General features: G+C 47.3%; 11 protein-coding genes across 15 annotated transcripts; 10 read left to right on the forward strand and 1 right to left on the reverse strand.

The window, feature by feature from the left end:
- The first annotated feature begins 10 nt into the window (after positions 1–10).
- LOC9655727 (probable E3 ubiquitin ligase complex SCF subunit sconB) lies at positions 11–2030 on the forward strand. 4 transcript variants are annotated; one of them, XR_002993233.1, is made up of 11 exons: positions 11–131; positions 193–360; positions 410–464; positions 531–623; positions 667–767; positions 827–916; positions 962–1101; positions 1160–1247; positions 1305–1652; positions 1702–1846; positions 1896–2030. XR_002993233.1 is itself a non-coding variant. In XM_024682468.1 (10 exons), the coding sequence occupies exons 1-9, from the start codon at positions 19–21 to the stop codon at positions 1627–1629; spliced, it is 1173 nt and encodes a 390-aa protein (XP_024538236.1). In that variant the 5' UTR covers positions 11–18; the 3' UTR covers positions 1630–1652; positions 1702–2030. The 4 variants fall into 4 exon arrangements, 3 of the variants coding, with proteins under 3 accessions (XP_024538236.1, XP_024538237.1, XP_002977335.1); XM_024682468.1 differs by having other exon boundaries at positions 1702–2030; XM_024682469.1 differs by having other exon boundaries at positions 1714–2030.
- Positions 2031–4217: 2187 nt separating this feature from the next.
- Positions 4218–6325, forward strand: LOC9639100. 2 transcript variants are annotated; one of them, XM_024682464.1, is made up of 2 exons: positions 4218–4318; positions 4914–6325. In XM_024682464.1, exon 2 carries the CDS (start codon positions 4934–4936, stop codon positions 6248–6250), a length of 1317 nt encoding a protein of 438 aa, XP_024538232.1. In that variant the 5' UTR covers positions 4218–4318; positions 4914–4933; the 3' UTR covers positions 6251–6325. The 2 variants fall into 2 exon arrangements, with proteins under 2 accessions (XP_024538232.1, XP_024538233.1); XM_024682465.1 differs by having other exon boundaries at positions 4994–6325.
- Positions 6326–7067: 742 nt separating this feature from the next.
- Positions 7068–9147, forward strand: LOC9639101 (pentatricopeptide repeat-containing protein At1g62910). Its single transcript, XM_024682455.1, has 2 exons — positions 7068–7153; positions 7207–9147. The coding sequence occupies exon 2, from the start codon at positions 7246–7248 to the stop codon at positions 8953–8955; it is 1710 nt and encodes a 569-aa protein (XP_024538223.1). The 5' UTR covers positions 7068–7153; positions 7207–7245; the 3' UTR covers positions 8956–9147.
- A 440-nt stretch (positions 9148–9587) lies between these two features.
- LOC9639102 ((+)-germacrene D synthase-like) lies at positions 9588–10736 on the forward strand. The gene has a single exon (XM_002977292.2). The coding sequence runs from the start codon at positions 9588–9590 to the stop codon at positions 10632–10634; it is 1047 nt and encodes a 348-aa protein (XP_002977338.1). The 3' UTR covers positions 10635–10736.
- Positions 10737–10779: 43 nt separating this feature from the next.
- On the forward strand, positions 10780–12168 carry LOC112348898 (pentatricopeptide repeat-containing protein At4g02750-like). The gene is made up of 2 exons (XM_024682250.1): positions 10780–11633; positions 11718–12168. Exons 1-2 carry the CDS (start codon positions 10780–10782, stop codon positions 12166–12168), a joined length of 1305 nt encoding a protein of 434 aa, XP_024538018.1.
- Positions 12169–12207: 39 nt separating this feature from the next.
- Positions 12208–13072, forward strand: LOC112348977 (phosphopantothenate--cysteine ligase 2-like). Its single transcript, XM_024682478.1, has 5 exons — positions 12208–12522; positions 12587–12640; positions 12693–12745; positions 12795–12854; positions 12907–13072. Exons 2-5 carry the CDS (start codon positions 12601–12603, stop codon positions 13060–13062), a joined length of 309 nt encoding a protein of 102 aa, XP_024538246.1. The 5' UTR covers positions 12208–12522; positions 12587–12600; the 3' UTR covers positions 13063–13072.
- A 2123-nt stretch (positions 13073–15195) lies between these two features.
- On the forward strand, positions 15196–16344 carry LOC9639103 (pentatricopeptide repeat-containing protein At1g62670, mitochondrial). The gene is made up of 3 exons (XM_024682251.1): positions 15196–15650; positions 15743–15902; positions 16000–16344. Exons 1-3 carry the CDS (start codon positions 15196–15198, stop codon positions 16342–16344), a joined length of 960 nt encoding a protein of 319 aa, XP_024538019.1.
- Positions 16345–16474: 130 nt separating this feature from the next.
- LOC112348899 ((+)-germacrene D synthase-like) lies at positions 16475–17564 on the forward strand. The gene has a single exon (XM_024682252.1). It carries the CDS (start codon positions 16518–16520, stop codon positions 17562–17564), a length of 1047 nt encoding a protein of 348 aa, XP_024538020.1. The 5' UTR covers positions 16475–16517.
- A 147-nt stretch (positions 17565–17711) lies between these two features.
- Positions 17712–18491, forward strand: LOC112348900 (pentatricopeptide repeat-containing protein At4g02750-like). The gene has a single exon (XM_024682253.1). It carries the CDS (start codon positions 17712–17714, stop codon positions 18489–18491), a length of 780 nt encoding a protein of 259 aa, XP_024538021.1.
- Positions 18492–18902: 411 nt separating this feature from the next.
- Positions 18903–20427, forward strand: LOC9639164 (phosphopantothenate--cysteine ligase 1). Its single transcript, XM_024682475.1, has 9 exons — positions 18903–19082; positions 19138–19250; positions 19311–19355; positions 19418–19500; positions 19553–19605; positions 19655–19714; positions 19767–19868; positions 19937–20056; positions 20126–20427. The coding sequence occupies exons 1-9, from the start codon at positions 18963–18965 to the stop codon at positions 20354–20356; spliced, it is 927 nt and encodes a 308-aa protein (XP_024538243.1). The 5' UTR covers positions 18903–18962; the 3' UTR covers positions 20357–20427.
- Positions 20428–21844: 1417 nt separating this feature from the next.
- Positions 21845–24804, reverse strand: LOC9639165 (pentatricopeptide repeat-containing protein At5g41170, mitochondrial). Its single transcript, XM_024682254.1, has 4 exons — positions 24454–24804; positions 24225–24295; positions 23879–23986; positions 21845–21941 (listed from the first exon to the last, which is right to left on the reverse strand). The coding sequence occupies exons 1-4, from the start codon at positions 24802–24804 to the stop codon at positions 21845–21847; spliced, it is 627 nt and encodes a 208-aa protein (XP_024538022.1).
- Positions 24805–26181: the final 1377 nt, after the last annotated feature.

Raw genomic sequence — 26181 nt, forward strand, 5'->3', positions numbered from 1 at the left:
TTGCCCGCGCGATTGGCTATGGCGGAGGGGCAGCGAAGAGAGGTTTTGCTCGACGACGACACGCTCATCGCCATTTTTCGGCTGCTGCTGCCGCGATCTCTTGCCAGATGCGCTGCGGTCTGCTCCCAATGGTGAGTCTCGATCGAAGCTTGCAGGAAATATGTCCCTGATCGATTCAATGCCTTGCTCCAGGCACAGGCTAGTAACTTCACAGCTCATGAAAGACGCATGCAGTAGACATGGGGGTTTAGTGTATAGCGATCCCTCGCGCTGCAAAGAGGCTATGATCAGAACGGAGCAGTTTGATCGACTTTTAAAATGCAACCCGAGAGTTCTTTCTTCTCAAGCTCACTCTGGCAGGTAAGCTCTATTTTTCCTCTTGTGATTTTCCAGCCCGAGGTTTCTCCAGAGTGAACTGCTGTCACTGGTCGATGGACACACTTGCAACAGGTTCCAGTGATAATGTAAGCTCGTCTAGAAAAAAATTTCTTACGTTTTCTTGCTTTTAATGCTTTATTTCATGGTGGCAGACTGTTAGTGTTTGGTCGATGGATTCCATGCAATGCATGGAAGAATACAGAGTTCCAGATAGCGTCGCAGCTGTTAAGTTTGATGGAAGCAGAGTAAGTTCTCTAGTTGCTGGCCAATTCAAAGACTTCCATCCAGATATTCGCAGCGGCTGGCAAGGATGTCCACATATGGAAACGTGGGAACCGCGAAACTCTTCGAGTTCTTGGAGGTCACAACCAACGCTTGCATTCTATGCAGTAAGCCTACGCTATCGAAGCTTGAAATGATTTTTCTTGATTGTTTTCCTTTCTGTTAGCTGCATCGATCCTGAGTTAGCGGTGGGCTGTGCGGATGGCACAGTAAGGATTTTCGACATGTACACTGCTCGCTGCTCGATGCTCTTAAGGTGCGTTCCTTTTCGTTGAATGAAACTCTCAGACGTTCTTTGCAGGCACCACACGGAAAAGGTAACGTGTATCAGATCTTTAAATAAGCCCAACGTACTAGTTAGTGGCTCCTATGACTGCTCCGTGCGACTATGGGATCCTTTGTCGGGGGAGAACGTTCGAAGCTACTTTCCGGCTTCTTCAGGTGCAGTCGCTCAACCCTTCGCAACTTCTATGAACTTGATAGCTCATCCCCTTACCAGCAGGCATTTCCTGTCTTCATGTGGGAAAGGACAGGATTGAGCTCATCGTTGGAACTGTCTTGGGCGACATAGATTGCTTCGATATCCGGTACAATCTCTTCAACTGCTTGGTTTTCAGCTAGTTTCAACGTTTTTTCTTTTGTAGAGTCGGAGGCAGGCGGCCTTTGTGGTCTAGGCGCAGTGGTAACGGTCCAATCAACAGCATCCACTGGCCAACCTATACACTCGACAATTCATGCATGATAAAGGCGATTCTGATCGGGGGAAACGATGGCAAGCTGCATCTTATCAATAGCGACACCGGCCGCACCTTTCGTACGTTTACGCGCGAGAGTCACTCTTCTCCAGTTTTATCAGCGAGGCTGGGACATACTCGGTTCGTGTCATGTCATGCCGACGGCACCGTGACAAGGTGGATATTTGATCAAGGACGTACCCGCGTCGGCTTGGCCATCTGCCAAGCGTACTAGATCTAATCAACTTCGTTATCAAGGTAATACTCTCCTTGTTTTTTCTTGTTTCCTAACGCCAAATCATCCCAGACATTTCAACAGAACATGAAAATCCAGAGACTAGTCCGCTGCATTGCTTTCAAGCAAAGTTTCTCGGCTTTTCCGGTCTTTGGAATGCGCATAACTTTCCTGGAATCCTCGAACCGCACGACTGTTGTCTAGCAGCCAGCACCAGGTTCTCGTTTTCCTAGCAATCTCTAGCACCTATTTTTTCTACTCTCCAGATGTGAGCGAGACAATGGCTTAACTTGAGTATAAGAGTCGCAACATGCATTGAAATAGCCAACGCTCAACGCTCAAACAATTATATGGGTACGCTTATGATCCGCCTTGTCTAATAGATCGACTAAGTTACTGCCTAGAAGGAAGTTTTACCGTACGTCGAGCTCCCAAGCTACCGGAAGAACGATCTTCGCTGCGACGATCGTGGAGTGTTGCTGTCTCACCCAGCCCCCACCGCCGCATGAAGGCCTCCGTCTCCACATCCTCCACTAATCCAGCTCGCGTCTTCATGACGTGCGTGGTGGCTCTGTGGAGCTCGACCTCGGCAGCTTTCATGATGCACGCCAGATCCAGGTCGTCCTCTTTCTTCCAGGTCGGGACGAACGCCTGGAAGTCGACGGAGTCCATCGCCGGCTCTGGGCTGGAGGAAGGAAGCTGGAGCTTTGGAACCGGGGCGGCTATGGGGATGTAGCGCGTGGAGGCGGCGTCGCCTTCGTCCTCCTCTTCCGGGATGGGTGCCAGTATCCAGTTGCCTTCGTAGACTGGGGATCCCAGAGGCTCGGGGGATTGAGCGGACTCGTCGCCTTCTTCGAGCATCTTGAGGAACTGCCGCGCGACCGAGTTGGCCTCGTCGTAAATGTTAGTGGCAGAGCGGTCAGTGCTATCAGCGGCGTGGTCCTCATGGATCTTCGGTGTGACTTTGGCGATGGCAAGCTCCTTGCCCGTCTCTGCTATTGAATCCACCTCTTCCTCCGAGCCGGTTGAGTCGTCCAGGCTGTAGTCTTCTTTGGAGATCTCCACGGGCTCTTCGATAGTCGGCTTCTTCTCGCGTCGCTTTGATGATGCGTCGGAGGTGCTCTGGATCTGTGCTTGAACGAGGGAGCAAAGCATGGAGTCGAGGCGGCTGTCCGGGGCGGTTCTCAGGTCCTCCTCGTCTTGGTTGTGATCTTCGCCACCTTGGTCGTTGTCCGAGCAAGAAGACGAGCACGCCTCCTGCGCGAGGCCTGCGAGATCGGGCATCGACTTGAGCGACTCGGAGCGGGCAAAGAGCGTGGACGAGACGTTGACGAGGCCGCTGAGAGGACGGAGCCGCCGCCAGAGTGCTGGGCGATTGTGCTGCTGCTCGTTGGCGAATCGGCAGCTCTCGGTTCGGATGGATGGATTTGAAGGAGCTGGAACAGCGGTTGCCGCAGCATCGCCACCACCACCACTGCTTTTGGAGAAGTTGACAAACTCGTACCCAATGCTTGCGACCACACTGGCGCCTTTGAGGTTCTCGGAAGCGCTGATCACGAAGGCGGCAGTCCAGGCGCTCGAGGCGGCAAAGTCGGCGGTGTCGCCGATCGCGTCTGGGAGAATGCTGCCGAGGTCGAGCGTGAGCTCGCCAAGAACCGCCTGATCGAAGCTCGACACGATGAGCAGCCGGAACGACTTGGACACCGGGTGCTTGATGGCGTGCGGCGAAGCCCTGGACGCCCTCACCTTGGAGTGGAGATGGAGCGTCTCCTCGAATTCAACGCTGCCATTGAGAGCTCGCGACGCCAGAGTCTTGGAAGAACGCGCCTTGCGCAGGCAGTGGACCTCGAGGAGGATGCCGTGCGTGAGGTAGACGGGGAGATCGCGAATGGCGTGGATGTGGATGGAGAAGACGCAATCGAATGCCCGGTAGTGGAAGAAGCGCCAGCCCCAAAACCTCTGCTGCTGCTGCTGCTGCTCCTGCTGCCGAATCGGATGATCCTTCTTCTTGCTGTTCTTCGCGTTGTTCTTCGCGATCTTTGGCTGCTCAAAACCCTGGGAGTGCGTGAGATATCGCCTCCATTCCCCCGCCTCGGGCCTTGGCGCTGCGTCTTTGCCTGCATTGTAGCTCACTGGCCCCGATCGCGACTGGCTCGCCGCGGCCTTCGATCCGGGCGGCTTGAGCAGCCTCGAGCTCGGCTTCTCGGTCGCATCAAACATCCTGCCCATCTCCCTGCCGAAATACCCAGCTCCAAACATCAAGAAAGTGCCGCCGCTGTCAAGAAACAACAGCTTACCGCGGCGATCGCAAAGAAAGAATGGTCAGCTCATGGCGCGGGCGCGCGCGCGCTGGCATGGAAGCGAAGAACCCTAAAATCCTCTCCCCACCACTCTCTGAATCAATGCAGCACACCGGCACTAAATCTTTGTTTTCTACTTCAAAATACCGGTAGCGCGGGATATGGGTTTGATCCTCGAGGGCCATTTATTCCAACGCCTGGCAAAATCTGGGCCGTTGATCTGCCAAGGCCAGAATTTAGAGTAACTTTGCCGCATTTTTAAAAAGTCACACTCCATTTTTAGGGCTCTTGCCCATGAGCCTCTAGGGTTTCAATTCCTTTGAGACAAGAATCCACAGCGCCTTGGAGCGGCCGTGGGCGCCGCGATAGATCCGCTCTCGCAACTCGAGGTACTGTAAATCCTCCCGTGCTCTCTCTGTTCAAGGTCGAATTTTTTTCTTTCTTTCTTTCTTTTTTTCTTTCGTTTTCTTTGGTCCGGCCCTTTCGTGAATTGCCCCGATCTGCGAGAATTTTGCCTTGTTTTCCTTAGCTCGACAAAATTGCAGGGCTGCATGTCCGCTACTTCTTGAGTTTTCTAAGAGTTTGTAAAGTTAGCGGAGAAAAGCAATTGGGCAAACACCTTGTGTTTGTTCCTGTGAGGCGGAGGAAAAAAAAAAAAGACCCTACAAAGCACGCTGGGAAAAATGCTACTGGATATCAAAAACTGTGTATGAGACACATACTGGAGAAAGATCCTCTTATTTTACCTGAAAACTTCGATCTCGATCGACTCTTTGCTTTTTTCTTGTGAGTGTGCCTTTTGTGAGTGTGCCTGGTGTCATTACTTCTTTGACTATCACACCACTGTTCTCTCTCGTATTGCTTGCTCGCTTGCTTTGCGTGCTGGAGCTTGAGTGTGGCTTCAGTGTTCTTCGTTTTGCTTTGCTTCGTTTTTCTGGTTCCTCGTTTTTAATGGTTGTTGACAGTGGCATAGTTGTATAACAGGTAGTGAAATCTCTCTCAGAATGCCAAAGGATAAAAGTAGCAGCACTTTCTCAAATAAGTCTCATGATTTGTTTTACAAGCCTTACTCGACAACGCGGGGGGCATCGCCCAAGCAGGAGGACACCGCCGAGTGGGAGGACGTGACTTGCCCGATATGCATGGAGTCACCCCACAACGCAGTGCTCCTCCTGTGCTCCTCCTCGGACAAAGGCTGCCGCCCCTATATGTGCGATACCAGCTATCGCCACGCAAACTGTCTAGACCAGTACATCAAAGCTCACGCGAAAGCTCAGTCACCCAGCAACGCCAGCGTCAACACCTTCATCACCAGCGGCGGCGGCGGCGCATCTCTGAACTCACCGGCTGCTCGCTCCGCCGCCACCTCCGCCGCTAGAGGACCGACAGACATATCCGGACATATCGAGCTATACAAGGCTTGCAAAGGCTTGGAGCTCGTGTGCCCGCTGTGCCGGGGCAAAGTTAGCGGCTGGAAGGTGGTGGAGAGAGCCCGGCAGAAGCTCAACGTGAAGCGGCGGGGCTGCGCTCACGACTCGTGCGCGTACGTCGGGGCTTACGACCAGCTGCGCAAGCACGCCAGATATGTGCATCCTTACGCTCGCCCCTCGGAGGTTGATCCGGCTCGCCAGAGGGACTGGTGGCGGCTCGAGAGCCAGAGGGACTTGGGCGACGTTTTCAGCACCATCCAGTCGGCGATGCCGGGGGCGACCATCGTCGGGGACTACGTGATCGAGGATGGCGACGAGGAGGACGAGGAGCGGGACGAGGAGCACGAGCACGAGTTCGATCTGGAGCACGAGCACGAGGACGACGACGACGACGACGACGACGACCAGTTCCACGACAACAACGCTGGCGTTGGCGGTGGTGGCAGTGGTGGCGGTGGTGGTGGTGGCGGCGGCGGCAGCGGTGCTAGCGGCTCGCCCGTCGCCGGTGTGGACCGCAACTTGTGGACGATGCTGTTTCTCTTCCGAGTCTTTGGGGGATCGTCGTCTTCGTCCTCTGCCGCTAGCAGCCGAGATCATCACACGAGCAGCAGCGGTGGGAGCAGCCACTCTCATCACCAGCAGCAGCAGCAGCATCGCGCTCACGGCGGCAGCAGCCGCCAGCAGCATTACCAGCCCCGTCACCGCCATCACCTCGGTGTGGCTCCGCCGCCCAGGAGCTACCGAGGAGCCACATCGCCATACTTTGCGCCCCGTGGTGGTGGAAGCTCCTCGAGCGGCAGCAGCCGCGCTGCGATAATGGATCGCAATAGGACGACGACTTCGTCTTCGTCATCGGCGTCTAGAAATCGACGCCGGAGCCACCATCGCTGAGCAAAGACGAGAGCAAAGTTCTTATTTCTTCCTTTTTTCAAATCAAATAGCCCGCCCAAGGGTATATTCCACTTCTCTGCTTTTTTGAATTCAAATCACCCGCATATTCTATATCATTTTTAGGGTTCTTGGGGCTAGGGTTTATGGCGACCGCGATCTCGTGGAGCGCGCATTCTCCGCCTCTCCCGCAATGCGGCGTCTCGATCGGAGTGTTTCGAACGTCCCGAGCAGGGACATCGGCTTCGGCGGCGGTGGCGCCGTCCTGTGCCACTGGTGCCGACGAGATTTTCAGCGTGCGCGGTGCCGAGGAGGCGTCCAAGCAGATCGAGACGAGAGTCGCCAAGCTGGTGAGTGCCTTCTCGTCGCCGGGGGGGAAATCACAGGATCTGGAGGGCGTAGCGCTGTGTCCTCGTGTGGCGGGGCGTGTCCTAGAGAGGATGTCCGACCCAGATGCCGCGCTGCGCTTCTTCCACTGGGCGAGCAAGCAGCAGGGCTTCGATCACAACGTCTACACCTACAATCGCCTGTTTGAGGCGCTGCTGCGGGCTCGCCGGATCGATGAGACTTGCCACATCCTTAAGAACGGGTGGCCTCCCGGGATCACGCCCAACGTCTTCACGTATGCTGTGGTGATCCAGAGCCTGTGTAAGTCCGGGGATCTGGACAAGGCTTGCGAGCTCCTGGAGGAGATGAGAGAATCCGGGCCCGTCCCAGATGCCGCGATTTACAACTTCGTCATCCATGCTCTCTGCAAGGCCAGGAACACCGCAAAGGCTCTCGACTACTTTAGAAGCATGGAATGTGAAAAGAATGTGATCACGTGGACCATTATGATCGATGGCCTCTGCAAGGCAAATCGCCTACCCGAGGCCACCACCTATTTCGCGAAGATGAAGAAGAAAGGTACTGTGCCTAACGAGTGGACTTACAATGTGCTGATCAATGGATTTTGCAAGGTACACAAGGTGCACAGAGCCTACTTGCTGCTCAAGGAGATGAAAGAGTCGGGGCTTGCTCCAAATGTGGTGACTTACAGCACGGTTATCCATGGATTCTGCCGGCAGACAAAGGTTGACACGGCTTACAAGCTCTTCCGGCAAATGGTGGAGAACGGCTGCATGCCAAACCTTGTGACTTACAACACGCTGCTCTCGGGGCTGTGCCGCAATGGGCTCATGGACGAGGCTTATGAGCTCTTGGACGAGATGAGGGAACGGGGGCTCCAACCGGACAAGTTCAGCTATGACACCCTCATGGCTGGGCTTTGCAAGACTGGGAAGATCGATATGGCTTTGAAAGTCTTCGAGGATAACAGCAACGGTGATTGTCCTCCGGACGTTGTAGCTTACAGCACTCTCATCGCTGGGCTTTGCAAGACTGGAAGGCTTGACGAGGCTTGCAAGCTCTTTGAGAAAATGCGAGAGAACTCCTGCGAGCCTGACGTTGTCACTTTCACGGCACTCATGGATGGACTGTGCAAAGGGGACCGTTTGCAAGAGGCGCAACAGGTTTTGGAGACGATGGAGGACCGGAACTGCACTCCCAACGTGATCACTTACAGCAGCCTGATCGACGGGCTTTGCAAGACTGGCCAGGTGCGAGACGCTCAAGAGGTTTTCAAGAGAATGATAGTCCGGGGCATTGAGCCAAACGTGGTGACTTACAACAGCTTGATCCATGGCTTTTGCATGACCAACGGGGTAGACTCCGCACTTTTGCTGATGGAAGAGATGACAGCAACAGGGTGCCTTCCGGATATCATCACCTACAACACACTTATTGACGGACTTTGCAAGACGGGAAGGGCGCCGGAAGCGAACAGGCTGTTTGGAGACATGAAGGCCAAGTTTTGCAACCCGGATGTTATCACGTACAGCTGCTTGATCGGCGGGTTTTGTAAGCTGGAGAGGATCGACATGGCTCGCACGTTGTTCGACGACATGCTCAAGCAGGCAGTCCTCCCCGATGTCGTCACTTTCTCGACACTAGTGGAAGGATACTGTAATGCTGGACTGGTGGATGATGCCGAGAGGCTTCTGGAAGAGATGGTTGCCAGTGACTGCTCTCCGGACGTGTATACTTACACAAGCCTGGTCGACGGCTTCTGCAAAGTCGGAAGAATGGTGGAGGCGCGCAGAGTTCTCAAGCGAATGGCCAAGCGGGGATGCCAGCCCAACGTGGTGACTTACACCGCTCTCATTGACGCGTTCTGCAGAGCTGGGAAGCCGACAGTGGCTTACAAGCTGTTGGAGGAGATGGTTGGCAACGGCGTCCAGCCGAACGTTATCACGTACAGGAGCTTGATCGGTGGCTTCTGTGGGACTGGGGACCTGGAAGAGGCTCGCAAGATGCTCGAGAGACTGGAGCGCGACGAGAACTGCAAGGCGGATATGTTCGCGTACCGGGTGATGATGGACGGGCTGTGTAGAACAGGGAGAATGAGCGCAGCTCTGGAGCTTCTCGAGGCCATCAAGCAGAGTGGCACGCCTCCTCGCCACGATATCTATGTGGCGTTGATCAGGGGGCTGTGCCAGGGGAAAGAGCTCGGCAAAGCCATGGAAGTTTTGGAAGAGATGACGCTCTCGAGGAAAAGCAGGCCAAATGCCGAGGCTTACGAGGCGGTGATCCAGGAGCTAGCGAGAGAAGGGAGGCACGAAGAGGCAAACGCGCTCGCAGACGAATTACTTGGTAACAAAGGCCAGTAAAGAGAGATTGTAATCACAAATCCTGAATATTGTGTGAATACTATAGATGTTCTCCTGGTATGTTTCCTAAGGCTTTTGCAGAAATCAACAACAGTGGCCTTAAAACTTATGTTCCATACCACTCATTTGCTAGCGATAAGTCAAAGCCTATATATCCATCGTGTCATAACAGAATGTCATTTACTTTTTCAACCCGTGAGAATTGTAGATCTCGTTAGCAAAAATTATTCACAAGACCCTAGATCACATCCATAATAGATGGATCACCAGCATCACTTTTTCACCTCATTGTTAACTTTCAATTTTTCCGTAATGATTCCTTTGAAAGTGATAAAAATGATTTCATTATTCTCAATTGTAAATCATAAATTTTTCTTTTTCACTTTGTCTTGGTTTTAGTTATGTTCCAATTTTTTCTTAGCCTTATGTATATTCATTTACATACTACACGAACAACCAAAGGTTCCCACTTATTGTACTAATTCATTCTTCGCCTTATGTAGATTCAACTACGTGCTACATGAATAACACGAGCAACACAAGCAAGAGAACAACCATTCAACTGTTCAGTTTCTATTTTTATTTATAAAGCCCTCTTTCACAGTTTAAAGTTCACATAAGACTCTTCTTTCATGGCTGTTTCATCCATTGTGAGCATTTTTGCAGCGGAGAAAAGCTATTCCATTCCACCAGTGTGTAAACTCCTTGCCTCTCCAGTGCTGAATCCTCTGTACGATGCAAAGGCCGAGTCTCAGATCAATGCGTGGTGCGCCGAGTTTCTGAAGTTGCAACCTGGAAGCGAGAAAGCTGTCTTTGTTCAAGAAAGCAGGCTTGGATTGCTCCCGGCTTATGGTTACCCCAGCATTCCATACGAGAAGATTGTTCCGGTTGCAAAGTTCTTCGCTTGGTACTTTCATGCAGATGACATTCTGGATAGCCCGGAGATCTCCTCGTCGGACATGAGGAATGTGGCAACTGCATACAAGATGGTTTTAAAGGGAAAATTCGACGAGGCCACGCTTCCAGTGAAAAATCCGGAGCTGCTGAGGCAAATGAAGATGTTATCTGAGGTCTTGGAAGAATTGTCCCTCCATGTAGTGGATGAATCAGGCCGATTCGTGGATGCTCTGACCAAGGTGATCGACATGTTTGAGATTGAATCGAGCTGGCTTCGCAAGCAAATCATTCCCAACTTGGATACATACCTCTGGCTGAGAGAGATCACATCTGGTGTGGCTCCTTGCTTTGCTCTGATTGATGGTTTGCTGCAACTTAGGCTGGAGGAGCGTGGCGTGCTGGATCATCCTCTCATACGCAAGGTTGAGGAGATTGGGACGCACCACATTGCGCTCCACAATGACATGATCTCGTTCAGGAAGGAGTGGGCGAAAGGATACTACCTCAACGCCGTGCCCATTCTCGCCAGCAATTGTAAGTGTGGCTTGAACGAGGCAATTGGCAAGGTTGCGAGCATGGTGGAGGATTTGGAGAAGGATTTCGCCCAGACAAAGCATGAGATCGTTTCAAGTGGGCTTGCCATGAAGCAAGGAGTCATGGACTATGTGGACGGGATAGAGGTGTGGATGGCCGGAAGCGTAGAATGGGCATGGACGAGCGCTAGATACCATGGAATTGGGTGGATCCCTCCTCCAGAAAAATCAGCGACCTTCCAACTCTAGATTGTTGCTCAAATAGTAAATAATAATTTCTCTCATGGAGTGTTTTAGAAATTCATATCTAAGCAGTGTTTTCGTCCTGAACAAGCAAATTGAAATGCACGGTAGATGTGGTAACATCAAGCACGCAGCTCAGATCTTCCATGCTATGGCCAAGAGGGACAAGTTCAGCTGGGATCTTTTGCTGGTTGCCTACTGCAAAAACGGGCACTTTGATGAAGCGCGAAGGTTCTTCAGCTGCATGCCGTGCTGGAGCCTTGTGTCATTTACTACTATGATTTCTGTTGCCTCCCAGAGAGGCCAAATGCAAGAAATACAATCCGTTACAAACTTGATGCCAGAGCACGATCTTTTCTCTGTAAACGCGGTGCTTTTTGCATTTGCCGAAAATGGGCATCTTGATTTTGCCAAGGTAGTCTTTAGCAAAATGCCTGCTCGCAACTTGGTGTCGTGGACGACGATGCTGGGGGCTTTATCTCAGCTCGCGGATGTGGAAAGCACTTTTGAAGAGATGCCGGAGCACGATGTCGTCTCGTGCACTTGCGCAATTGCAGCATTCTCCCGTCACGGGCATCTGGAGTCTTCTCTGGAGCTCTTCCACGCCATGCGTGTGAGGAATCTCTCGACTTGCACGGCAATCCTCTCCGGCTACGTCCACTGCGGCCTCCTGAAAGAGTCTGAGCGCTTCTTTCACGATCAGATGCCACAGCACGATCTTGTCTCCGTCACAACGCTGCTCGTCGCCTACACCCAAAGCCAACGCCTTGAGGAAGCCAGCTGCCTCTTTGATTCTCTTCCGTACGTAGATGCCGTGTGTTGGAACGCCATAGCCACGGGATTTTCCCAGTGCGGCCTCCTGGACGAAACCACGAAAATCCTCGACAAAATGCCGGCATGGAATCTTGCAACCTGGAACACGCTGCTAACATCACACTCCTTGCAAGGGAATCTTACCGGGGCTATAAGAGTCTTTCACGAAATGCCAGACAAGAACTTGGTGTCGTGGAACGCCATGCTCTCGGCATATGCCCAAAACGGGCATCTTTCTCTTGCAAGGAAGGTGTTCCAAACGATGCCCTTGCGCAGCGTTGAATCCTTCAGTGCAATGCTGACCGCATATGCCCAAGCCGGCAGCCCCAGCGACGTGTTTGATTCCTTCGAAGAGATGAAGCTAGTGGAGATGCCCGACGATTCCTGCTTCACTTTGGTGCTGATTGCGAGCAGTCAAGTTGGCGAGCCCAAAGTCGGCGGCTCCTACTTCAGCTCCATGCGTCTGGATTACGGGGTGGTGGCGAGGAAGCAACACTACTGCTGCATCGTGGACATGCTGGGGCGAGCGGGATACCTGGATGCGGCGGAAGAGCTTGCGCAAACCATGCCTTTTCTTCCCAACTCGTGGGACTGGACGTCCATGCTAAGTTCTTCCAGACGCGATAGAATCTGGAAAAACGGTGCTCGAGTGACGAAACGAGCTTTGCTTTCGGGCCCCAGCGATGGAGCTGCTCTTGTGCTGCTCGCAAACTCACGCTCCTCTTGATTCTTACTACTTTTCCGAAACTTTACCTTTATAGAATGGGTTATCGAATTTGGGCTCATAATGGAGCAAGAAGCTCAATCGTTCTTCGATTCGGCCCCGCCTCTCCGATGGACGATGTGGTCGCGAGCGTGAATCGCTTCTTGGATATCTGGAAGGCGGCATCGGCCATCGGCCAAGGTTTATCCTTACTAGCATTTCTCATATTTTGGAGCCGAATCGCGTGATTCTAGAGGAGGCGCATTGCCGTTGTTACATCCGGGGGCACGACCGTGCCCTTGGAGCGACGATGCGTTAGGGTCATTGACAATTTCAGCTCGGGGAGTCGATCGGGAGTCGATGAGCAGCCTCCACAGAGTGCGTTATTCTTTTCTACTCATTCTTCTTTTATGATTTTTCTTTTTTTTTTTTTTTTTGCAAGGTACTTTTGGCTGCATGCAAGAATGTCTCGAGCCTGTGGATGGATCAATCCGGGGTAAGTGAAATCTGCCATTTATTTCTTCGAGAGTTTAACTCCTGCTTCGCAGTACGAGAAAAATGGTTTGATGTTGTGACTCGGGCAGTCACAGGACATCATTCTGTAAGCTCAGTTCTTGTTTCTCTTTTTGAGTTCTTAAGAATCAAAACAGGCGGTGCTCCAGAAGAAGCTGTTGAAGCTCGAGTTCACTACGCTCTTCGAGTACCTCCAAGTAAGAAATGTGCCGCGCAAACACTGGTTTCTATGACGGTTTTTCGTGGCAGATTTTAGAGATTGTTGGAGCTGCCATGAAACCAGTTGGCAGGCATGCTATGTTTTACTTTGCAGCGGCTGTCTCTGACTTCTACATCCCTTGGAACTCCATGGTAAGAACTTCTCGTCTTCTCTTGTTTTGTTTTCGGTGGAAATCTCAAAAATAATCTTCTCTAAGATCCTGTCAAAACTATCTCACCGAAAAATTAAATGTTTAAAGTGTCAGATATATTTAGGTTAAATATATTCAGGGAAGAAGCTCAAAGCAATCATTTCCTTAAATGAACGAAACCATTTTTAGGGTTGGCAGTCCAGGAGGAGCGTGGGGTTTTGATAAATTTATATGGAATAATATACTCTAGGAAAACTAGTGTTGATTATACTTATATAGTGGGTGATAATATAAGAATTAGAGAGTCTAAAGTTAGAGTAAATATTGATGGATAAATAGAGTAAATTAGTGAAGTATTTAAGAGCTAACTTTAATTCTAACCTGTCAGAAAGATTTACTTATAAGCTTTTTCTAAATTCCTTGTATGTGAGTTTTAATCCAAGATCAAACAATATATAAAGCTTTTCACTTGGGTTCTTTTATTTAGAGTGTAAAAAAAGTTTAAAGCATTCTTATGCATTTCTAAGTAATGCAGATAAATCTTAGATAAAGCTTTTCAATGAACTCTAAAACAAAATTTTAGGAATTAGCAGTTACAAAATCTTTATATTTTTTTATTCAGATATGTGTTTGTTAGTTTTAATGAGTGTTTTGAGAGTATTTGAGTGAGATTTTTAAATTTACTTTTTTACAAGATTGTTATAAATGTTTTTAGAGTTTGGTTTCATGATTTTTAGAGTAGTGTACAAAAAGTTTAAAAGTTTTTTTTAAATCTTTTTGTTAGTTTATGCTTATAAGGAATTTTTAAAAGTTTGAGAGATTTTTCTTATATATTTATCCCTTGTATCATCTTATCGTTTAGTTTAGTGCCCTTGAGTATATATAGCTATTTGATGTCTCATGTATAATCATCTCTTTTGATTGAGAAACTTTTACTTGAATGGAGAACAACATCTAATATATAGTAAGTGTATAAGAGGTTATAAAGTGTTATAAAAAGTGATTTTAAAATCCTTGAGTGTTTAGCAAGCATAAAACCTTGTGATTGAGCTCTCCAAGCTCTAGACTAACATCATAGTATATACATAGTTTTTGTATTTGGCGCATTTTAGAAGTTTAATGTCTATTCATATGCATTAGTCAAGTGTTGTTGCTATATAAACTCCTCTTTGGACACATATAACTTAAAGGAATTCTTAAGGTTTATATGCTAGTAATTATTAGACAATGTTGTTGGTAAATGAGTCTTCATCATTTATAATAGATTCCAAAGAAGAGCACAATTAAAACATTACACCAATGGTGGCAACTATTCATATCCTTTATAGGGCAATGGACTTCCCAAAGTTCTATCTTGGATCAAGTATTTTGGCTTACAATCATATTAATCAATTTCAAACTTACTTAAGATACAACAAAATCACCAAAGATGCTTTGTCCCAAGAATTATTCTTGAGATCCTTAAAAACAATAGTAGTAGATTGGGCATCTTTCTTGCTTCCAAATGAATGATGGTCATTGTCTACAATGATTGACAAATTTCTCAAACAATTTAGAATGGAGAAAACTAACTAACAACTCTACATAAACTGTTTTAAGTTTGGCAAATGCTGCAAAAGAATATCAATAACTACACTATCCAATTTAAAAAGTATTAGTGTGCATGTTTGCTATAGACAGATGAGAAGCCCATGGTGTCAGCATTCATCCAAAACTCAAGCTTGAAGTGCAACACAAAGTCCTCAAGTGCCAACATGAAACTTGCAAACTAACATTTAGCTATGCATTAAAGGACATGCTCTTTGAGCTTGGCATGCACCATGACATCCACTCTTAACCAGGCTTCCAGGCCCAAATGTGTGCCATTCCCAATCTACCACATGTTGTTAAAGACAAGATGCCCACAGTGATTGAGTTGGTGCTTAATGAGCTTAAAGAGCATTGAGCATTTGTGCAACAGTAGACTCAATAGCAAGAGAAGCTTGTGGAGGAGCTACAATCTCTTAGGATGTAGACTGAAACTCGGTGGCATCATTACTGGTGCAAGAAATATAACGTTGATACACACAACATTGCAAGATGTTGGAACTCCATCTAGAACTTTGGCTTTAGTGACCACAGTGAGTCCAATGACAACCACTTGCAAACAACACAACCCTAGCTTCGTCCTCCATAGATTATCATGAGAATGACAGTCTGGGGCATTGAGCCAAACATGGTGACTTACAACAGCTTGATCCATGGCTTATGCATGACCAACGGGGTAGACTCCACACTTTTGCTGATGGAAGAGATGACAGCAACAGGGTGCCTTCCGGATATCAACACCTACAACACACTTATTGATGGCCTTTGCAAGACAGGAAGGGTGCCAGAAGCGAACAGGCTGTTTGGAGAAATGAAGGCCAAGTTTTGCAACCCAGATGTTATCACGTACAGCTGCTTGATTGGTGGGTTTTGTAAGCTAGATAGGATCAACATGGCTTGCACGTTGTTCGATGACATGCTCAAGCAGGCAGCCCTCCCCGACGTCGTCACATTCCCGACACTAGTGGAAGGATACTGTAATGCTGGACTGGTGGATGACGCCGAGAGGCTTCTGGAAGAGATGGTTGCTAGTGACTGCTCTCCAGACGTGTATACGTACACAAGCCTGGTCGACGACTTCTGCAAAGTCAAAAGAATGGTGGAGGCGCACAGAGTTCTCAAGCGAATGGCCAAGGGGGGGTGTACAGGAGCTTGACCGGTGGCTTCTGTGGGACTGGGGACCTGGAAGAGGCTCACAAGATGCTCGAGAGACTGGAGCACAACGAGAACCGTTGGAAAATGGATCTGCCAATCCATGCCTACCACAGGCCATCCAACCATAGCTCCGATACCATATTGGAAAATATGGTCTACTAGACAGGCCAGGGATTAAACCCAAGACCTCCTACACTAGTGCCAGGTGCTCTACCACTGAGCTACCTGCCCTGGTTGTGTGCATGTTCAGCTTAGTTCTAACAAGAACTGCAAGGCAGATATGTTCGCGTACCGGATGATGATGGACGGGCTGTGTAGAACCGGGAGAATGAGCGCAGCTCTGGAGCTTCTCGAGGCCATCAAGCAGAGTGGCACGCCTCCTCGCCACGATATCTATGTGGCGTTGATCAGGGGGCTGTGCCAGGGGAAAGAGCTCCGCAAAGCCATGGAAGTTTTGGAAGAGATGACGCTCTCAAGGAAAGGCAGGCCAAATGCCAAGGCTTACAAGGCGGTGATCCAGGAGCTAGCGAGAGAAGGGAGACACGAAAAGGCAAATGCACTCTCAGACGAATTACTTGGTAACAAAGGCCAGTAAAACGAGATTTGTAATCACAAATCCGGAACATTGTGTGAACACTATCTGGGATGTTTCCTAAGGTTTTTCGCAGAAATCAGCAACCATTCAACTATTTAGTTTGAATTTGCTTCTAATTTTATCTATAAAAGCCCTCTTTCAGTGTTTAAAATTCACTTAGGAACTCTTCTTTCATGGCTCTTCCATCCATTGCGAGGATTTTCGCAGCAGAGAAAAGCTATTCCATTCCACCAGTGTGTAAACTCCTTGCCTCTCCAGTGTTGAATCCGCTGTACGATGCAAAGGCCGACGCTCAGATCGATGCGTGGTGCGCGGAGTTTCTGAAGTTGCAACCTGGAAGCGAGAAAGCTGTGTTTGTTCAAGAAAGCAGGCTTGGATTGCTCGCGGCTTATGTTTACCCCAGCATTCCATACGAGAAGATTGTTCCGGTTGCAAAGTTCTTCGCTTGGTTCTTTCTTGCAGATGACATTCTGGATAGCCCGGAGATCTCCTCGTCAGACATGAGATATGTGGCAACTGCATACAAGATGGTTTTCAAGGGAAGATTTGACGAGGCCACGCTTCCAGTGAAAAATCCGGAGCTGCTGAGGCAAATGAAGATGTTAGCTGAGGTTTTGGAAGAACTGTCCCTCCATATAGTGGATGAATCAGGCCGATTCGTGGATGCTATGACCAAGGTGCTCGACATGTTTGAGATTGAATCGAGCTGGCTTCGCAAGCAAATCCTTCCCAACCTGGATACGTACCTCTGGCTGAGAGAGATCACATCTGGTGTGGCTCCTTGCTTTGCTCTGATTGATGGTTTACTGCAACTTAGGCTGGAGGAGCGTGGCGTGCTGGATCATCCTCTCATACGCAAGGTTGAGGAGATTGGGACGCACCACATTGCGCTCCACAATGACTTGATCTCGTTCAGGAAGGAGTGGGCGAAAGGAAACTACCTCAACGCCGTGCCCATTCTCGCCAGCAATTGTAAGTGTGGCTTGAACGAGGCAATTGGCAAGGTTGCGAGCATGGTGGAGGATTTGGAGAAGGATTTCGCCCAGACAAAGCATGAGATCGTTTCAAGTGGGTTTGCCATGAAGCAAGGAGTCATGGACTATGTGGACGGGATAGAGGTGTGGATGGCCGGAAACGTAGAATGGGGATGGACGAGCGCTAGATACCATGGAATTGGGTGGATCCCTCCTGCAGGTAGAATGGGGATGGACGAGCGCTAGATACAATGGAATTGGATGGATCCTTCCTCCAGAAAAATCAGCGACCTTCCAACTCTAGATTGTTGCTCAGTTCTATCAAATAAGCAAATTGAAATGCACAGTAGATGTGGTATCAACATCAAACACGCAGCTCAGATCTTCCATGGTATGGCCAAGAGGGACAAGTTCAGCTGGGATCTTTTGCTGGTTGCCTGCTGCAAAAACGGGCACTTTGATGAAGCGCACTGTGATGGGCATCTTGATTCTGCCAAGGTAGTCTTTAGCAAAATGCCTGCTCGCAACTTGGTCTCGTGGACGACGATGCTGGGGGTTTTATCTCAGCTCGCGGATGTAGAAAGCACTTTTGAAGAGATGATTACGTATGGAAGAGAATCAAAGAGGCAGCTGGCTTCCTCAAGGCGTATAGGCGACGAGCAGCGTTGTGACGGAGACAAGATCGTGCTGCGGCATCTGATCGTGAAAGAAGCGCTCCGACTCTTTCAGGAGGCCGCAGTGGACGTAGCCGGAAAGAATTGCCGTGCAAGTCGAGAGATTCCTCACACGCTGGAAGAGCTCCAGAGAAGACTCCAGATGCCAGTGACGGGAGACACGATGTCGTCTCGTGCACTTGCGCAATTGCAGCATTGCTGTGTGTGGAACGCCATAGCTACGGGATTAACCCAATGCGTCCTCCTGGACGAAACCATGAAAATCCTCGACAAAATACCGGCATGGAATCTTGCGACCTGGAACACGCTGCTAACATCACACTCCTTGCAAGGGAATCTTACCGGGGCTAGAAGAGTCTTTCACGAAATGCCAGACAAGAACTTGGAGTCGCGGAACGCCATGCTCTCGACATATGCCCAAAACGGGCATATTTCTCTTGCAAGGAAGTGTTCCAAACGATGCCCTTGCGCAGCGTTGAATCCTTCAGTGCAATGCTGACCGCATATGCCCAAGCCGGCAGCCCCAGCGACGTGTTTGATTCCTTCGAAGAGATGAAGCTAGTGGAGATGCCCGACGATTCCTGCTTCACTTTGGTGCTGATTGCGAGCAGCCAAGTTGGCGAGCCCAAAGTCGGCGGCTCCTACTTCAGCTCCATGCGTCTGGATTACGGGGTGGCGGCGAGGAAGCAACACTACTGCTGCATCGTGGACATGCTGGGGCGAGCGGGATACCTGGATGCGGCGGAAGAGCTTGCGCAAACCATGCCTTTTCTTCCCAACTCGTGGGACTGGACGTCCATGCTAAGTTCTTCCAGACGCGATAGAATCTGGAAAAACGGTGCTCGAGTGACGAAACGAGCTTTGCTTTCGAGCCGCATGTTCTTGTGCTGCTCGCAAACTCACGCTCACTACTTTTCCAAAACTCGACCTTTATAAAACGGGTTATCGAATTTAGGGTTCATCGGTCATAATGGAGCAAGAAGCTCAATCGTTCTTCGATTCGGCCCCGCCTCTCCGATGCCGCGACGATGTGGTCGCGAGCGTGAATCGCTTCTTGGATATCTGGAAGGCGGCATCGGCCATCGGCCAGGTTTTATCCTTAACTAGCATTTCTCGTATTTTGGAGCTGAATCGCGTGATTCTAGACGAGGCGCATTGCCATTGTTACATCCGGGGGCACGACCGTGCCCTTGGAGCGACGATGCGTTAGGGTCATTGACAATTTCAGCTCGGGGAGTCGAGGAGCAGCCTCCACAGAGTGCGTTATTCTTTCTACTCATTCTTCTTTTATGATTTTTTCTTTTTTTTTTGTTGCAAGGTACTTCCTTGCAAGTGACTATGCTGTGATTTTCCTTCATCGGAGGCAAGCAGCACTCTTTTTTTCTTTTGCAAATGGTGATGCTACTTTCGTGAAATACTTTTTAGAGGATCTATGCAGCCATTTTGCCGCTCGCTGCCGGATAATCCTATACAAGAATGTCTCGAGCCTGTGGATGGATCAATCCGGGGTAAGCGAAATCTGCCTTTTATTTCTTCGAGAGTTTAACTCCCGCTTCGCAGCACGAGAAAAATGGTTTGATGCTGTCACTCGGGCAGTCACAGGACATCATTCTGTAAGCTCAGTTCTTGTTTCTCTTCTTGAGTTCTTAAGAATCAAAACAGGCGGTGCTCCAGAAGAAGCTCTTGAAGCTCGAGTTCACTACGCTCTTTGAGTACCTCCAAGTAAGAAACGTGCCGCGCAAACTCTGGTCTGTATGACGGTTTTTCGTGGCAGATTTTAGAGATTGTTGGAGCTGCCATGAAACCAGTTGGCAGGCATGCTATGTTTTACTTTGCAGCCGCTGTCTCCGACTTCTACGTCCCCTGGAACTCCATGGTAAGAACTTCTCGTCTGCTCTCGTTTTGTTTTCGGTGGAAATCTCAAAAATAATCTTCTCTATCCAGATGGAGCACAAGATCCAGTCGGATGACGGCTCGATGACAATGCAGCTCGCTCCGGTTCCAAAGATGCTTGGATTGTTACGAAAGCATTGGGCTCCGGAGGCCTTTTGCGTCTCGTTCAAGGTTTTTCATTTCCTCTTTACTCTTCTTCTCTATAGCAGCTCAATCGAGCAAAGTTTTCTCTCGTATCAGCTGGAAACGGACGTGGACATACTCCTCAAGAAAGCACGCTCGTCGCTTTGCAAGTATGGCATGCACGCGGTGGTCGCCAACGAGCTCGAAACGAGGAAGAACAAGGTCGTGGTTGTGACGAGAAAAGTAGAGATGGTTTTGGAAAAGGGTGACTGCCCCGACATAGAGTTGCCGCTGGTGAATTGTCTGGTCGCCCGGCAGACCATGTATCTCCAGCAGCAACAAGCATGAATTTGGCAGCAGCACGAGAGCCTCGCGATGTAGGCCAAGTCCACTCACTCGCGAGTTCTTCCTTGTCTCAAGCACTTCCCAGCTCCCAGGTCTTCCTCTCCAATCTCCTCATATAAATGTATGGAAGATGCGGCCGACGCTCTCTTTGTGTTTGAGGGGTCTTGTTTGAACTCTTGTTCTCGGCATATGCCCAAAAACGGACATCCACAAAGGTCATGGACGGCCATGTTGGTATTATACGCACGGAATGGCACCTTGGCGATGCCATGGGAACATGTCGTTCAGAGACACTGTGGCCAACTGTGGCATATGCATCTTGTTAAAGAGCTTAAAATTTCTAGAGAGATGCTCAAAGAATCTTGTAGGGGGCATCTTGTTGGCGCCAAGTTCAGCGAGAGGGATGATGCCCGAGCGAGATCTTGCGTGGAGCGTGATCTCGTGTCCTTGGCCAGAGTCTGTGGCATCTGATGAGCAGTAGCTGGGCATAGGCGGACAAGCTGTCCTTGAAATCCCCTTACAAATGCTCAGCTAATTTCTTATGCCGAGCGGGGCGATTGGATCCGCTAAGCTTTCCTTTGATGCTATGCCGGGATCAAGTATCCTGGAATGCTAAAATTTTTGTGCCGGGCATTTGTCACTGTCGAAACTGATGCTTGATAGTGTTCCTTATCATATTGGAATGCAATGTTATCAGCAGCATCTTCAGTTTTCCGAATCAGTTTCTTTCATCAAATGCCAGACGTGTCTTGGAATGCAATGTTTTTCTTCATGCTTGTTATTTCCTTCAACACCATTTAGCTTGGAGGGAAACAAGGTATCGTTTTTCAAGCAACGGAAACACTAAGGATACTATCCCTGACACCCTTTGGTCAGTTGGATCCAATCGACTTAGGGTGTGAAGGATAAAATCTTAACAGTGGCTCTTTTGGACCATCTATTGCTGGACTCACTATAACGGGGGAATGTGTTAATCTTTTTACGTAAAAGCGTTCATATGTGTGGAGCTAAAGAAGTTGTACTTGCTATGTAAACAACTGTGAAGTACTAATGAGGAATAAGCCTTTGTTGTTTCAATGGTTTAGATTTTTGGTTATATATTTCTTACGGTTTGAATTACATCATAAGATCTAAATTTTAACGAATAAAATTCACTTTTATGGCCTGCGATGGAGGAAAGAGTGCCCAGCATGGTGATCAGGAGTTTTCCATTTACTAGGTTGGTAGCTTGGTGCTTCAATCAAGCTAGCTTGCCCTATCGTTCATATCTCTCTGTGGCGGAAAACAAGCTATGGCACCAGTGTATATGCTGAGTCCGCTGCTCCAAGCAACCTCTAAACGTCTCAGATTCTCTGCCAAATTTTACTCCTTCCTGGTTTTGCTGGCTGCTTATAGTGCATTTCATGCTTTGGCTGGCTGGATCTAGGACTTTATTCTCAGCACGCTTGTACTTAGCAGGCTTTTATTCCAGTGTCAAGCAAGCATATGGCTCTAGAGAATGAAACTCCAGCTAGAATCATCCAACTCCAGCTTCATCCACTGGATCAGCTTGCTGGTGGCAGCATTCACGCAGCCCAAGCCAAATGATCTGGATGACGTTTCACGCATGTTCTGTTAATCCCATTGTTTGCTCTTAACATTCCCCAAAGACATCAGTGGATTCATTGATTACAATGATACGTGATGTGACTTTATCTTTCTTTTTTCACATTTCTGCAAAGCAGTTTCTTCAGTCCAAGGACACCCATCAGTGAGTGCTCAATGTTAAACTTTCTTTGCTGCCTCTGACCTTGTGCTTTCAAGGTCCAAGTCAGGAGTCTCCTAATGAACTCATTGTGTTTTTTATTGACTCTCTTGCAGGTTTGTGCCAGCTTGATCAGATGCTTGAGCACTATCAATTCAAAGTGCCTGCACCTGTAACCTGTTTTTCACCTGACGTTGCTCAAGTGTTTTTAGATTGATTAGTGTTTTATAGACATCGTAGATACTCACACAGGCTGTGAGCTGTTGTCTACTAGGTGTGGTGACAAGATTTGGTGACACTTCCAAGAAATTTTTGAGACTTAGTTATGTCTGATTAAGATTAAGAAAATGATGAATGCTATCAAAACAAATAGGAAGTGTTAAATTTTATTTATAATGATAACTATTTGATTAAAACAAACTGAAATAAGAAGAACAGAAAATCAATTAAGCTGCACTAATGCGAAGCTCAATCATGTATTGTGATTTGACTAAATTAAATATTAAATCAGATTAAAATAAGTTATATAAGAATAAAAAATGAAGTTTAGATCAACATTTGATTTCTATCAAACCTCAAAAATATTATTCTGAACATAGCAAAATCCTGATATTTCACATATACTTGCTCCAATTGATTTGGGAGCAATTGAGTTTATAGTAGTTTTAAGGGAATTTAAGCAATTTATACAACTATAACTTGGAGGAAATTGAAAAACCATAAATATTTCCTTTATGCACACAATTAGGATATATTCATGATATATTTTTATTGATCAAAAGACTATAAATAGTAGGTAAATTTCTTTCAAATAGGTGATACTATTATATCTAACTATGCATGGCTCTGGTGCATCAAAAGGGCAAAAATTTGAATGTAATTCTTGTATCTTTAGTACTGTTAGAGTTAAAAAATTTAGAATTTTTATTTCTAACTACTGAAAATAGAAAAGATAAACTACTATGTTGAGGAATGTATTCATAAATATGAAAGTTGAGGCTATATAGTGATAATTTTAATAGTAAATAATTAGTTTTTATCTATCTGGTGAAGAAAGTAATGAAAATTGTAGTTGGCTTGGTTAAATAACAATAAAAATAAGACATTGTAATATATATATATATATATATATATATATATATATATATAAATATAAATTATTGTTATCTATAATTTCAAGGTTTAATTGGGCTTTTTTTCAGCAGAACTGTATGTATTAAATTATTAGAGAAATATACAAAAGTTTTAAACTATAGAAGAAATAAAACTTTACCATCATTTCAGTTATTAATAAAATTATTTGTAAATCTTTATCATTTATTATTTATATTCATTTATCTCTAAAATTATTATAATTAATAGATATAAAACACCAATCCTTAAGTCCTAAAATAGAGCTAAAAGGTGTGCTATGTAGCAATGGCTGAGGCAAAAGTTCAATAAACATAAAATATTTAGACTAAAAGTTTTGACTTGAAAAATTAAAAATGAGAGTGAAAATTTAAAGAAGGCTTGAGGAAAAAATACTAAATAAGTAATGAATGAGTTTCTAAAAAAGGATTAAAGAATGACTAATGTGTTTTGATATATAAAAGTGTCAAAACTGAAGTGCTAAACTCTAATACTCAAAATAGAACAATATCAAAACTATCTCACTTTGACCAAAAAATATAATGTTTAAAGTGTCAGACATATATAGGGCTAAATATATTCAAGCGTAAATATATCTAGGGGTGCCCAAAGCAATCATTTTATAGATTTTTGGGGCTTTCCCCTGGCACAGCCCCCTGATCAACGCCACATAGATATTGTGGTGAGGAGGCGTGCCACTCTGCTTGATGGCCTCGAGAAGCTCCAGAACTGCACTCATTCTCCCTGTTCTACACAGCCTGTCCATCATCACTCGGTACACGAACATATCCGCCGAAAAGTACTAGGTTGGATGACCTTTCAAAAAGTCCAAATTCAAGAGGTTACAAAAAGCCCAAAGCAATTGTCTCCTAAACTTTAAGCGTGAAAAGAACTAGAACAAGAACAGTGTGTTTAGGGTTTTGGGGATTTGGCGCCTTGCCGCTGCGGCGCATGGCGGCCTTAGTGCTGGCTCAAAAGCTGCATCAAAAACATTACCTGACGCGAGAGATAGCATGGGTTACCAGTTTGGCACTCACTGCAAGATGTGGTGGGTGATGATATAACCACTGAAGAGTTCAAGGCTAAAGTGAACATAGACAAACAAATGGGTTAACTTAGTGAAGTGTTCAAGAGCCTACTCTAGCTCCTCTAGGAGATCAAATGGTTAGAAGCCACCGATCAAGCTCCTGTACGTGATAACGTTCGGCTGGACGCCATTGCCAACCATCTCCTCCAGCAGCTTGTAAGCCACCGTCGGCTTCCCAGCTCTGCAGAACGCGTCAATGAGAGCGGTGTAAGTCACCACGTTGGGCTGGCATCCCCGCTTGGCCATTCGCTTGAGAACTCTGCGCACCTCCACCAATCTTCTGACTTTGCAGAAACCGTCGACCAGGCTTGTGTAGGTATACACGTCCGGAGAGCAGTCACTGGCAACCATCTCTTCCAGAAGCCTCTTGGCGTCATCCACCAGTCCAGCATTACAGTATCCTTCCACTAGTGTCGAGAAAGTGACGATGTCGGGGAGGACTGCCTGCTTGTATGTGATAACATCTGGGTTGCAAAACTTGGCCTTCATTTCTCCAAACAGCCTGTTCGCTTCTGGCACCCTTCCCAGCCTTGCAAAGTCCGTCAATAAGTGTGTTGTAGGTGATGATATCCGGAAGGCACCCTGTTGCTGTCATCTCTTCCATCAGCAAAAGTGTGGAGTCTACCCTGTTGGCCATGCAAAAGCCATGGATCAAGCTGTTGTAAGTCACCACGTTTGGCTCAATGCCCCAGACTATCACTCTCATGATAATCTGTGGAAGATGAAGCTAGGGCTGTGTTGTTTGCAAGTGGTTGTCCTTGGACTCACTGTGGTCACTAGAGCCAAAGTTCTAGATGGAGTTTTAACACCTCACAATGTTGTGTATATTAACTTTGCATTCCTCACACCACCAGTGATACCACTAATTTTCAATTTATATCCTAAAAGATTATAGCTCTTCCACAAGCTTCTTTTGTTATTGGGTTTACTGCTACTCAATGCTCCTTAAGCTCATTGAGTGCTACACTATGGGCATCTTGTCCTTAACGACATGTGCTAGCTTGGCAATAGCACATATTTGAGCTTGGAAGCTTGGCAAGAGTGGATATTGTGATGCATGCCAAGCTCAAAGAGTATGTCCTTTATCACCTTTAATGCATGGCCAAATGTTATTTTGCAAGCTTCATATTGGCACTTGAGGACTTTACATTGTATTTCAAGTTTGAGTCCTTGGATGAATGCTAACACCATGGGCTTCTCATTTGCTATCAACCTTTATAACAAGCATGCACACCAATGCTTCTTAAATTGGATAGTGTAGTTATTGATACCCTTTTGTAGCATTTCCCAAAATTAAAACAGTTTATGTAGAGTTGTGTTGTGAATGTGATTTCGGGTATTGAAAAATACTTGTTAGCTAGTCCTTATGGGCACTCTTTCCTTACTGCCATGACACCAGGAGGTCGGTACTACTGGTCCCTTTTATGGTCTCCACCCAAGCTAGTTGAGAAACTGATCATCGCGTGTGCACTTGACCAGATGAGCATAAGGACGGAATTCTTACATGCTATTTGTCAAGCATACTTGACTTAGTTAGAGAAACTCATTTGTTGACTTGCACTTGTTAGTGTTGGAAACCCCCGCGATATTGAGACTAGTCCCTCAATATTCGCTAAATGATAGATTACCGTGTTTGCCAAACACCCTCGCTATCATGCCCTTTGTGTTAGTCTCATTTTGGTCCCAAGTGCTATTTATGGAAAGTGTTTAGATTAGCTCATTTGGTATATCTACGGAATGTAGAGATCGGCCTGAACACAATGGTGTTCGTCCCGTGTCCAAATTCGCAATCTATCACCATTCCATATTTAGTAAGTTTTGGACTTGTCCCAGAGACTAACTTCTGGTACTAAGAGAGGCTGGGGG

This window comes from Selaginella moellendorffii, unplaced genomic scaffold (assembly GCF_000143415.4).
Source record: "Selaginella moellendorffii unplaced genomic scaffold, v1.0 SELMOscaffold_34, whole genome shotgun sequence".
NCBI classification, from domain to species: Eukaryota; Viridiplantae; Streptophyta; class Lycopodiopsida; order Selaginellales; family Selaginellaceae; genus Selaginella; species Selaginella moellendorffii.